This window comes from Erpetoichthys calabaricus, chromosome 1 (genome assembly GCF_900747795.2).
Source record: "Erpetoichthys calabaricus chromosome 1, fErpCal1.3, whole genome shotgun sequence".
Taxonomy (NCBI): Eukaryota; Metazoa; Chordata; class Cladistia; order Polypteriformes; family Polypteridae; genus Erpetoichthys; species Erpetoichthys calabaricus.
Window position 1 is genome coordinate 268,019,317 of NC_041394.2, and position 14,555 is coordinate 268,033,871.

General features: G+C 37.0%; 1 protein-coding gene across 1 annotated transcript in view; it reads right to left on the reverse strand.

Annotated features, from left to right (window-relative positions):
- LOC114661741 (voltage-dependent calcium channel subunit alpha-2/delta-1) overlaps positions 1–14,555 on the reverse strand; it is a 754,616-nt gene that overhangs the window by 106,335 nt on the left and 633,726 nt on the right. The window contains 1 exon segment of the mRNA XM_051920004.1: positions 7,729–7,785. Within this exon segment, the coding sequence (XP_051775964.1) occupies positions 7,729–7,785 (57 nt within the window).

Genomic DNA, 14,555 nt, shown 5'->3' on the forward strand with positions numbered 1-14,555 from the left:
ATCCATGAAAGAAATGACATCTTGAAGGCAGCATATATTGCTCCAAAATCTGTGTGTACTTTTTGGCATCAATGGTGCCTTCACAGGAGTGCAAGTTACCCTTGTCCAGGGCACTGACACATCTCATCCCAACACAGATGCTGGCAGTCAGCTTAGGCTTGTGCACTTACCATTCATGCACTTAAATTTCCCCAGATATCTTGAATCATTTAATTTTACTATGCACTGCTGAGGGTGAAATATCCAAATCCCTTTCAATCTGTCCTTAAGAAACATTAATTTGTGGGAAAACTGGTGATCCTCAGCTCATCTTTACTACAAAAGAACTATACTTTTCCTGAATGCAACTTTTATACTAAAACATGATTACAATCACCTGTTGACCATCATCATTGTACTTTTCTTTTTAACTTATTATCGTCCACAAATTGCCCCATACCTACTTTTTTGGAATGTGCTGCAAGCCCTTTATGGCAAGAATGGATGTATTTTTTGCGAAAAAAAGAAGTTGACAAGACTAAACCTTAAATATCTTGTCTTTATACTGTTCATGATGGATTACAAGTCAAAGTGAATTTTGAAATCACAGATTTCTGTTTTTATTTGCAATTTCCATACTATCCCAACATTGTATGAGTTGGGGTTGTAAGTTGGTGGCATACTTGACAGAGTTGCCATCTCACAGACCCAACAGTGAGGGTTTGAATCCTGTGCCCGAATGTCTGCATGTTCTTCTCATGGTCACGTCCCAAAAAACATGCGGGTTTGGATGAATTCCAATTCCATATTGGCCCCGGCATGACTGTGGATGACTGCAAGACTGATCCCTGGGATGGACTAGTGTGCTGTGTTTCTGATATGCAACCCTGTGCTAAAGTGATAGGCTTAGTGCCCCTTCATCCTGCATTGTATTAAATTGTGTTGAGATTGTCATGTCATAAGACAGCCACAAGTAATAAACCGAGTTACAGCCTAGTGAAGTTAATGTTTTGACTGCAAGTTAATGAAACTCAAATAAAAACTTGATAATTGCATGCTGTGTATATAAAATACTCTACAGACCCATAGCAGGAAAAAAAAAGATCCATTGCAAATGTTTAGATTGACAATGTAATATAATGGCTATGTTACACTGCAGGGTTGCTAGTTCAGTCATCACCTCCAACACAATGTATGCCATTGAGGAACTTGAATGTACAGTGGAACCTCGGTTTGCGAGCATAATTCGTTCCGGAAACGTGCTCGTAGTCCGAAGCACTCGTATATCAAAGTGAATTTCCCCATAAGAAATAATGGAAACTCAGATGATTTGTTCCACAACCCAAAACTATTCATATAAAAATGATTAATACAAAATATAAAGTAAAAATACATAAAACAAATTAACTTGCACTTTACCTTTGAAAAGAATCATGGCTGGTGTGAGTGAGTTTCTAAACTCTTGTGGGATTGCACCCAACGGGATGACACACAGAAGAGCGTCCCAAAGCAATCGCAGTGCTGTAGCAGTTCACCGTAAAAGCCATTCCGAAAAGATCGCCTGCCATCGATGTGTGATACAAGGAACAAGGAACATTATAAATGCGCAGGGCCCTGCCTGACTGCTGTGTCTGTGTATAGGAGAGCGGCAGATCCCGCTACAATAAATAACCGCGCTGTTGCTGTTTCAAGCTGAATAAAGCTTGTGTTGCTAAAGTACTGAGACTCAGCTTTGTGTTTTAGGGTGCAAGACGGGGACTCGCACGTCACAGCACACACACACGCGCACACACACACATGAGCGCGCGCGTGCACACAGTCACAATGCTAATGCTGTAGTAAACACTATACGCTCGTACGAATGTTGACTATATGAGTGAGGCACGCCGACTCAAACGGAGAATAGGAGACGATTGCCCACAATCCCGCAGTGAGAGAGAGAGAGAAGAACCATCAGCTCAGTTGTGATCACATGACGCTCAGCAGACAAAGTGTATACAGTACATACTACTCGTACTGCAAGACCTCGCTCGTTTATCAAGTGAAAATTTATTAAACATTTTTGCTCGTCTTGCAAAACACTCGTAAACCAAGTTACTCGCAAACCGAGGTTCCACTGTACTGCGCTCCAAATATATAAAAAAAAATCTGAGAAATAGTCTAATTCAGAAAGTCACCTACTGTTTTCAAGTCTGTCAAAAGAATATTTTCAAAAGGTATTTAAGAATAGTCAAAGGGCAGTGTTGCATCTTTCTAGGATGTCATACATATATAGTTTGCATTTAGACTCCTGCCTGGTTATATGGATCAGCATTGACTGCTGCAGTAGATTTAAAATTGAGTTTCTCAAGTTACTTTGTTTCTTCTTGGCCTTGATGAATTGTAAAATGACACCACCCTCCCAAGTTGTGTTCAATATCACTTCTATATTGTTCTGTAGATTTTGCAGCATTATGTCGGTCATTGCATATTTCCTTTGCATAGATTTATGTCTAATAGTGATGGCTTTTAAATGTGTGAAGGACTTGAGGACCATTACCAGGAAAGGAAATTAGATTTTTTTTAATTTAAGAACCATAATTTTATATGATTTTCAGAACAGTTCACATTAGTTTTGCATGCTGGTCTGAATACAGGCTTAGGGAGCTTGCACAGGTTTCTGGCTTTAACATTGAATGATCAGTATATAAAATCATTTTAATCATGTTTTGCTTGTGTATAGAATTGTTTACACATAATCTATTATGAAAACAGAATGTTAAATGTCTAATGATATGCAATGTATGCAGCCCACAATATTTCAAAATTCTTACCTAGAACTAGGAAGTATGACCTTAAAACTCGAGTACTTAGATCACCTTATTGGTTTCCAAATAAGTTAATAGACAATTGCATGTAAAAAATGAGAACTGGTTTAGCTTTCACTTACCTTACAGAACAAAAATGTGACAAAAGACTTCCTGAAACCATTTCAGTTTGCACAGACAGCCAACTAGTCTATGGATGATGCAATGAATTTGGGACATATGTGAGGATCTTGTCTGTGGACTTTGGCTCTGTTTTCAATACCATCATTCCAGAGCTACTAGATAATAAAAACTAGTTCACCTAGTTCAATCTGCCATTGGATTTTAGATTTCCTTACAGACAGAAAACAATACATGCAGTTCAGCAAACAATTATCTGACCCTTTAACTCTTAGTACTGGTGCACCACAGGGCTGTGTCCATAACCCTACACCTCTAACCATAAACAAATGAGGGCGATTCATCTGTCATACTTAAACTTACAGATGACATCACATCGCTGATCATAACAATATTTTGTCATCATTTAACTCAGTTGGAATCCCAATTAATTTTACTGAATCTGCCCGCCTAGGAGTTATCTTTGACTAGCATGTCATTTAAAGCGCATATTACAAAGTTGTCCAAAACATGTTTCTTCCATCTTAAAAATGTTAGGAAATTAAGGTGCTTTCTAAATAAACAGGATTCTGAGAAATTAATTCATGCATTTATCTCTAGTAGGATTGACTACTGCAATGTGGTTTTCACTGGATGTTCAAATTGTTCTTTATACAGCCTCCTCCAGTTAATCCAAAATGCGGCTGCAAGAATTATTACAAGAACAAGAAAATACAAACACATAACTCCAGTTCTTAAATCCTTACACTGGCTCCCGGTTAAGTTTAGGACAGATTTCAAAATCATCCTTTTAACATATAAAGCATTAAATTATCATGACTTTTACAAACCAGAGCGCACATTAAGATCTCAAGATGCCAGTCTGCTTATGGTTCCAAGGATTAATAAAATAACAATGGGAGGTCAAGCTTTTAGTTACAGGGCCCCTAAACTGTGGAATGGTCTGCCTGCTACTATAAGGGATGCCCCTTCGGTCTCAGCTTTTAAATCCCGGCTGAAGACTCACTACTTCAGTTTAGCATATCCTGACTAGAGCTGCTGATTAACTGTACATACTGCATCTCTGTTCTTAGTCATTAGCACTAAAACATAAGTAACATGATAGTTATAATTAGATACTAACCCTCACCTATTCTGTTTCTCTTCTTGGTACTCAAATGTGGCACTTGGTGCCACGGCCCACCTGCCAAGTTGTTTTGCCTGCCTAAGGTAAAGTCATCCCTGATGGAGGATTGCAGGAATTGTGGGAAAGAGGGGTCCTTTCATCGGATTGGCTGGCCCAGCACTGTTTCAGCCGTGGAATGGCCAAATGGGGGAGGCAGCTTGATGGAGGTCTCCAGGACTCTAAAAATATCCAAATCTTATTATGTGAAATCATCTACTGTTAAATTCTGCTCCATGCTTCTAAAATTTTAATTTTTTTTTTTACTTTTAAAAAAGATTTGTTATTTTATACTGTATTGAGGATTTGTTCTGTTCTGTGTATTGTATTGTATTGACCCCCTTCTTTTGACACCCACTGCATGCCCAACCTACCTGGAAAGGGGTCTCTCTTGAACTGCCTTTCCCAAGGTTTCTTCCATTTTAACCTACAAGGTTTTTTTTGGGAGTTTTTCCTTGTCTTCTTAGAGAGTCAAGGCTGGGGGGCTGTCAAGAAGCAAGGCCTGTTAAAGCCCATTGCGGCACTTCCTGTGTGATTTTGGGCTATACAAAAATAAACTGTATTGTATTGTATTGTATAAACAGGCCTCATTTCAAACAGCGATGAGTCCATGTACTGTTCATATGAGAGTTTGGCGTAGACATAATAATCTAGACTTTTGCATTCAAAAAACTCACTCACAATGGCTCCGCTGTTTGAATGGCAGATCATTTTAAATTCTGGACACTGTGCTGTCACAAAACCTTAAGTGGGATGAAAACATTACATGTATTTTCAAGAAAGTCCATCAGAGAATGTTCTTTTTGCACTAGCTGAGGGAATTCAGTCTTCCCCAGGATCAACTGTTGCTGTTCCACACAGCCATCATCAAATCCATTCTGACCTCATGTGAAACTGTTTGGTTTGATGGTACCTCTGCTCAGGCTAAGGTCATTCTGCAGCACATCATCAGAGGTTGTGAAAAGATCATATACAGTAACCTACCATCTGTTCAAGTGGGCAACATCCAGTCCATCGAGTCCACTCTAAGGAAGCGTGCCACAAAGATCATTGCTAATCCATGTCACCCAGGGCGGCACTTATTTCAACGACTTCCCTCCAGCAAATGCCTTTGAGTGGTTAAAGCTTAAATAACATACCGCTTAAACAGTTTTGTTTCCACATGCAATTTTTCTGACTTAACAGTTTTGAGTCTTACTCAGTATCCATGTATACATGGGCTCTTTTTCCTTCCTGTTTTATTCTAATTTATTTTCTATATGTTATATTGTTTTTGCATGTCATGTCAATACAAATTCCTATTACATATTAGTGTACCTGGTCAATAATGTGAATTTTGATTCTGAACTATTTAGCGTTTACATTCCAGGACATAAAACTTGTTCTCAAGGTGTAGGCCTCCTTAATATCCCACAGAAACATAAAACTACTATAGTGTAGAAGGCAGAACCTCTAGCCTTGGGGCACTCAAATTCTGGAATAATCTGGTTTTTATTTTTTTCATATTATTACTGTAATTATTGTTGTATAGTGCCCTGAGTTTGTAAGTGAAAATGCAGTTAAACATAATGAATTGAAAAGACCTGTGACCCAAATACCATGACAATATTGTATTGCACTGTCCCTGTTCATTTCCATCCCTAGTAATAAATCAAGCTGTCTATTCATCAACCCATACTGTACCATTTTTTTTAAACATTCATGTATTTTATGACTAAACTTTCCCCAATACAGGTTGATGATATACAATACTCGCTGGCACACTGGGCACAAACAAAAATCAACATCCGTCAGAACAGTGGACTATCACAAAGTATATTAAAGAATATGCTCACATTCTCTCATTCTGGACAATCTTAGGAATGTAGGATGAACAAAGCAGAGTGATTAAATAAATCAACATACAGAAAAAAAATCTAGGTGAATAGGATGCTGAATGACCTGTTTGTGTCACAATAGTTCTACTATTTTCATATTTCCTAAAAAACAACACAGACATGAAGGAACACAAACTGTGACAATGCCAGAAATCAAATTCTTTATAGAGCTGTTAAATCTGTTCTTTTTATTCTCCTTGTAATCATTTTTTGTGAATGATCAGTGTTTACTTTGGACAGAACACACAAATCCAGTGAGTCTGAAGCCGGAAGACTGGCAAATTGTCTGTACGTGCAGCGATGTGTTTTGGTTAAGATTAGGGGTATCGCAAACTAAAATGTAAGACTTTTTCCAGCTTCCTTTCATTCCCTTTTATGCTACTGTTTGTACAATATCAAATGGTAAACCATTGCAGAAAACAAAATCTTGGCATTTTTGTTTTCGAACTGCTGCACACACATGTGACAAAATGTAGCTGAAAGGATATTGGTTTCAAATGTCAAAGGTTACTTATTGTAAAACTGGCTGTCGTAAACCACTTTTGTAAATATTCATTACAGTGAAAATGTGACTCAGAGCTTTAGTTAAAAATAGACAGACTTTGTTAAGCATAATAAACAATCATAAATTCATAACACAACACATTTTAAACAACAGATTCCAAAGCATGGCAGTGATTGCGATAAGCTCGCCAGCTACAGAACAGTAGGATGCGCTACTTGTATTGAAACTAGATTAGCAGCTGCTTTGCATTTACTAAGTTGCCACTGTGAGTACTTTGGTGGGTTGCATTGCAAGCTGGAAAGCTGCCTGCTGCAGCAGCCACTTTTATGACATCCTCAGCTTATCTGAAATTGATCTGGACCAACTAAGGCAAAGTTGGATCTTTCGGGAGCACCCTTCAGGGTGGTCAGCACATGATCCTTGCCTTGCTGGAACGTAATGAAAAATGGAATACTGCCAGAAATACAAAGGCAGCATTATTGGAGTATACATTTACAAATGCTTTCAGAGTTGTGGCCAGTAAAATCTGCTCTTTTAGTTTATTAGATCAGTGTCAAAAGCTGAGCAGGAAAAGGGAAAAATGCTGTGTGATATTATTCCCTTTTCCTATTTTCCTTCAAAAACATGGTTAATTGTACTAATCGTCAAGATTCAACATAAATTGTCTGAGTTTAGACAACTGTCTTCTATAAAAGTGCAAGGCATGCTTCAGCAGCAAGTGAAACATCTGTCTGTAACTGTCACCTTTGTTTCAGTATATGTTTCCAAACGGTGACATAGATCTGCATTAAATTTAAGAATCAAAGTCTATTGTTTGACACAGATCTATGAAATTACAATGCAGATTGCAAACAAATGCCACCTCTCTAGGATGTCTCAAAAATCTGGACTGGCTGGATGAGTTAATTTAAATGCTCTATGCCAAAAGTCTGTGAATTTGTCTCAGTTCTCTCATAATGGAGTTTGGTATGTTCATGCCCAGTTTCATTTCTCATCCCTCAGAAAACACCACTTTCTACTACTATAACCACATAATGGTCTGCTAGCCCAGATAGTTGACACACCCTTTGTTTTGGAAAGGTCTCAATTCCACTAATGTAAACTTTACTAAGACTTAAGAATGAAATATGAAAAAAATTATAGAAGACAACTTCCTCATTTTTTTTCATGTCGGTCCAGGCTGCTGTCTATGATGAAGCGAGCCAAAAGCAATTTGAGCTTTAGCAGCTTTGCAGCGCTACCACTCCAGCAGCTGTTATTACTCATATTAGCCTTTACCTGGAAAACCGGCCTTCTTTTCGTAGAATAAATCTTTGGGATGCCTACACCAATCGTCTGAGGTAATGAAAAAGCAGTATTCATTTAAAGGTTACCCTTACTTTGGATCGTGGCAAGGGTGTCTCAGTTTATAAAGTTCTGAAAATACTATTTTATTGTTACATGCCTCTTAATGGCCAACCAAAATCACAAACATAAAAAGTTCAGAAATACCAGAAATAAATAATTATTTTATTCAAAATAAATATAGTATATTCAAAATATGGTTCTATTGCGATTTCTAAAAGACAAAAATATCTAATAATGACACAATTTTGGGATTTTTCTTTAACAAATAATTTTCAATATAACATAAAATGTCACTACTCATTGTCACCTTCAGATGACTCTACATAATGATGAGTTACCCATGATCCAATTATTTTATTTACAGCAGTTATCTTTGAGATTTTTGAATCTCAGGTGGCATTCAAATGACACAGATATCAAGGGCAGTGCAATGTTTTTCTTTCTCCTTTGAAAAAAGTTTTTATGTTAAGAACCTCATTTGCACATTTTTTCACAGACGCTTTCAAATCATTAACTTTGAGTAAAACAGTGAAGCTCATAATCAGATACACAAGTGGAAATCTGAAAGTCAAAGTTATCTTTTCACACTCATGGTAAATGTCCATATTCCACAGAAAACTGGGTTCTTAAGTGAAGCTTTTTTTATATCCATCCATCCATCCATTATCCAACCCGCTATACCCTAACACAGGGTCACGGGGGTCTGCTGGAGCCAATCCCAGCCAGCTTTTTTTTATATAAATTTTAAAAATACCGTTCCTCTTCTTGGAGTTTAAAATGGCACCTACAGGGCACCAGTCCAAAAGGTGAAAGCAAAAGCTTCAAAACTTAACAAACACATCATTGTCAACTCAAAAATGTTCTCAAGTGTTGATCTGCATCTTGAGATTGCACATATATTGTAAAGTAATATATTCATGTCTTTTTTTTGGGAGATAAAAATATTTTTGCGAGCTTCTGGCATTTATGTCCCCCTGTGATTGTTATAATATTGCCCGTCTTCCTCTACATCAACCTTTCTGCCGCTGAGGAGTAAACATTATTTGCATTGCTAATACTCTAGATTTGACCTTGCTTCACTTTCAGCTTCAGTGCAATGACTCACCTAGATAATGTTCGGAACTGCAGTAGGATTCAGAAACAAGCGACCAGAAACACTTTCTTTTCCTCTTAGGCTGCAAGTTGTCATCTTTGTAAACGTGAGCACCAAAAACTTGTAGATTACCTTTGTTGGTCTTAAAGTGGTATGTATGTTCATAAGAGAATTAAGTGCTATTGTATAAGCCATAACTTGAAGAGGGTTGATGGAAACTGTTGACACTTGATTTTTTCATTTTATCTTCACATTCTGGGCCATACACTTTAAACGCATTTTGGTACAAAGGCGATGTTGCACTAAACAGCTTCAGCCACATATGTAGTTTCTCACTATTTTACTTCTTTTTCTATATAAATATATAACATAGTAAGGGTATTCCTTCTATTATGCAAAATCCCATTGAACCACTTGGTCTTGAACTTTGATCTTGGCCTTAATCAAGAGCTTATGGTGTGATATGTGTAAAGCAACCCATGAACTGGACATACATTGTAACTCAGCCATAAAACTGGGCTTGGTGTTCATCTCACTGCAAGTGGAGATGTGGCCGTGTGCCGTGACTGGCAGGAAAACTATAGCTGTGTTGCAGCAGCAAGCTCAACAGTGAAGCATACTGCACAGGCTGACTGATTTCTTCACTGTACATGCCAGTCAGACACTCCAAGCTCAAAAGAAAGTCATATATGACTCATGAACATTGTCATACACAATATGTGGGAGAACAAGTTTTTGGTTCTAAGGTGAACAACTCACAAAAGAGTAGAAGTAAGGGAGGATTCTCTGTAAATGGACAACATCTGCAATGTGTTTCTCAAGAATGTGTAGTCCCCATTAACTACAGGACCTGGGTGCCTCAAAGCGTTACCACCACCAACATATTGAGTGACTACTCGGCATTAAAGTTGCAGAAGACTTTGTCTAAAATAATTTTTCATATGTACAATACACTCAAAATAATCACTAGGCTAAAACAATATACAGTACATGCTATATTGTGCATGTAAAGCAATTCAGGATGGTGCTCACCATGAAAGGAAGTTACTGTTGCTGTATACTGAATCACATTTCTGTGAAATAATGAGTTTTATCCAGTTCTGTCTCTGTGTGAGAGACCTTATCACACTTCCAGAGTGCATAGTTAAGTTGCCCTTTGGAACTTTAAAGGGGAAGAATTTATCAGTCTGCTGTATTCAAAGGAAGGACAGTAAAGCTACAGCTTGAAAACTTTGATTTGGTTGATATTTAAAAACATGGCATAAAATGGAAGACCAAAAAAAAAACACTCAACAGAAATACTGTTCAATATGTTAATGATTGTTGGAAATATGGTTTTAATATTTAAATCCCAAAATTGCATCACAATTCTACAGCTGCAGCACACTCTCACCTTGAATGTTATTTCATATTTGTTACTACGTTTAGTTGTTTGTACTCTTCTCTAGCATGGGAGTAAAAGTATTCAGGTTAGTAAGATTACCTATTGCTTCATTACAAACAGCTAAATTCTAAAGCATCTGGATGGAGACATACTGACAGTGTTTGGGGGAATTTTCTTAGAGAAGTTAATAACCTACAAATTCTTGTTTGGTCAAAATGACTTGCCTTGGGTAAGGTCAGGCCACATTACTAAGTTTATGTAAGTAATCAGCTGGGGTTCATTCCACGCAGTTGTAGAACTTGCAAATCTGGGGCACAGAAGGACAAAGTAAGAAAAGACAGAACAATACACGCTGCATTTACTGCATAAGATGGATTATTTTTGTTCCTGTTATTTTAGATGCATCACATCTTCCCCTGTAATTTTTTTCCACTTTATAAGAAATATTTCATATACAGTCAGTACTTATTTGTACATTAACTCCGATTACCTTTTAAACAGGAATTTCCACATTTATTAAAATGTCTTGGTTTCTGTAAAATGCTAAAACATACCACAAAATATTTTTGAAATAATACATTATTTGGTATTTAACTGAGCTGTTTTTGCCGTGTCTCTAAATTCGGATTTAATTAAAATCAGCAGTCTGTAGTAAGATCCATGGTTTGTTATTAAAACGTTGAAATAGAAATTTTTAAATCAAGAAGACAAAAATTAAATGAAGTAAATGGAATCCCAAGGAGAAAGAACAAGTAAACCAAATTCCGATTACATCACATTTTTATCATATACAGTAACTGACTAGTGCTTTCATGTTCTTAAATGTCTATCAAAATGAGCAATGGGATTGGTAAAGAATTATAGTTCTTTTAAGCAGCCTCTGTTTCAAAGGGACTGACCAATTAAACAAGAATAAACTTGACTATTGTTCTGAAAAAATGGTAAACAAACTGCTATCTATAATAATAAAAGGCAAAGCCCTCACTGACTGACTGACTGACTGACTCACTCACTCACTAACTGACTGACTCACTCATCACTAATTCTGCAACTTCCCGTGTAGGTGGAAGGCTGAAATTTGGCAGGCTCATTCCTTACAGCTTACTTACAAAAGTTAGGCAGTTTTCATTTCAAAATTATACGCGTAATGGTCATAACTGGAACCTCTTTTTTGTCCATATACTGTAATGGTAGGCAGCAAGATGGCCGTAGGAGACCGAGTTGCGTGTCGCGTCATCACGCCTCCCACGTAATCACGTGAACTGACTGTGAACTCAGTACGTAGAAAAGAAGGAGGAGCCCCAAAGAGCGCAGAAGAAAACATTCATTACACAATTGACAAGGCAGCGAAACAATAAGAAGCGAGTGAGTGACGCATACAAGCATCTTCATAAGACACGAGGTATAAAAAAGCACGGTGTAAACCGTAAGTCTAAATTAACTTTATAGAAATGCTCCCGCTGCCGTTTGCAATACCATATTCGCGAGATACAAGTTTAATGAGAAGACACGAGGTATAAAAAAGCACGGTGTAAACCGTAACCTTAACTTTATAGAAACGCTCCCGCTGCCGTTTGCAATGCCATATTCGCGAGATACAAGTTTAATGAGAAGACACGACGTATAAAAAAGCACGGTGTAAACCGTAACCTTAACTTTATAGAAACGCTCCCGCTGCCGTTTGCAATGCCATATTCGCGAGATACAAGTTTAATGAGAAGACACGAGGTATAAACGAGAGTTTGCATCACTTTGTAACAGAGTTAAAATTGCTGTAGCGAGAAACTTTTAACTGCCGGGTCTTAGCTAACATTAAATAAACCCGTGGACATCGCAACATCACACAAGACAGTGGCTCACGTGAAGTGACTGAACGCAGCAGGAGTGATCACTTCCATGAATCAAACCTCTTCAAAAAACACATTACACAATTGATAAGGTAGGAAAAGAATATGAAACAAGGCACGGTATAAACCGTAACTTTAAGTTTATAGAAACGCTGCCGTTTGCAATACCATATTCGCCCCTGCGAAGCGCGGTGATTTTGCTATATATATTAAACTATTTCAACCATTGTATGATCTGCTTCTCGCAACTGAAAGAGGGCACCGTGGCAGAAGTTAGCCGACTTGCTCACCAACCACAAGCGTTACCTGGTAGGTAACCACCCATACAATCAGATTGTGAATCAGACTACGAATGCCTGCAATGTAATTACCCCGATCTACATGCTGTCAAATGAACGAACCTCACGCCGTGGCACAACGTTAGGGGCTTCGCCTCTACGTCCGAGGATCGATTCCCGTAAGGGAGTGCAGTGACTGTGTACTCCTGATGAGCCCACAATTACGGCGAAACACGTGTCGCATACTATGCATCTTCAAAGCACGGTGTAAACAGTAAGTTTAAATTGAGTTTATAGAAACGCTCCCGCTGCCGTTTGCAATACCATATTAGATGACTTTGTAACACAGTTAAAATTGCTGGAGCGATACATTTTTAACTGCCGGGTCATGTCGCGTGTTCTTGGGTAGGTACACCAAAAAATGTATACATTTATGCATGTAATGGGCAAACAAAAAATGTACTATACCCGAAAGCACTACAGTAGTACTCAATGTATCTTTACTTCTTAAATGTTAATGTTTTACTGTTTAATAATTTATACGCTTCTTATATGTTATTCAGATTCTTTTATCAAAATACCAGTAACAGCGCACTGCACGATAACGTGGAGTGAATACACTTGACATGACCATTCATAGTATTTATCCTCTTTCTCTGTACGTTTACCATTCGTTTGCTCAGAGGTTGATGCGCTTGCTGCTTAATGAGCAGCTCTTGACCCTAGCGTCCCACTGCTTCTCTTCTTTCGTCGGCATCTTTTCCCGTTAAAACTCATTTTTTTTAAAACTTAGTATGTTTTCTTTAATTTTTCAGTTAAGCTGGCACTTAAGTCTTCAATCTGCCTCAAGAATGATTAGCGAAGGTGGTAGACAATGAAAACGTCAGCCGTACGCATCCGCCACGCACGCACTGGTGCGCGCAGCTGTGAGTTGATTCTACAATAAAATAAAATAAAGATAAAAAGAGTAATAACTTGCAGCACCGCTATTCAATTACACTTGCCTAACGCCTCTCCTAAGGGGAAATACTGTGGGATCTGGGCATCCGTCAAAGCAGCAATCACAAGCCCGATTAGAAAGCGGGAAGCTGTGATTTGTCGTCTCCCTCCCATGTAACAATCACAGCCCGTGTTGCAACGCACTATGTATGTATATGTATATATGTGTATGTGTGTGTATATGTATGTGTGTATATATATATATATATATATATATATATATATATATATATATATATATATATATATATATATATATGTGTTCATATGTGTGGGGAAGCGAATAGTAGACGTGACGTAGTATCTGTGTACCAAATTTCAAGTCAATAGGTGAAACGGTTTGCGAGCTACAGCTGATTTAAAATCCTGGACAGACAAATGAATAGCCACGGTAGTGTTTTATAGAAGAACATTTTAATGTTTAATAATTTATATTTATATGCAATGTGCTTCTTATATATTACTTCATATTCTCAAATGATAATGATGTTAATGTTGTTTATATTGATTTCTATGTTATTGTAAGTGCTCTTTATTTGTGGAAAAATAAATTTGGCAATTAAACTTATTTTATACATACATTTTATTTTTTTCTCTTGCACTCAGTGAGCGAATCCACTGGGTAATCAGCTATATATATATATATATATATATATATATATATATATATATATGTATGTGTATATATATATATGTGTGTATATATATATATATATATATATATATATATATATATATATATATATATATATATATATAGATAGATAGATATATGTGTATGTATGTAGATATACAAATATGTATATATATGTATATATGTTTATATATATGTAGATATACAAATATGTATATGTATATATATGTATATATGTGTATATATATGTAGATATACAAATATGTATATGTTAATACAGTGGAACCTCTAGATACGAGTTTAATTCGTTCCAGCACTGAGCTTGTATAGCGAATTTCTCGTATCTAGAACAAACTTCCCCATTGAAAATAATCGAAATCCAGTTAATCCGTTCCGCACCCCAAATATATTAACATAAAAATCAATTTTCCTAACAAATAACACTGATAAATTATATATACTGTAGTCTACCTTTAATAAATAACACTGGTAAATAATATAACTGATTATTAAAAGAATCAAA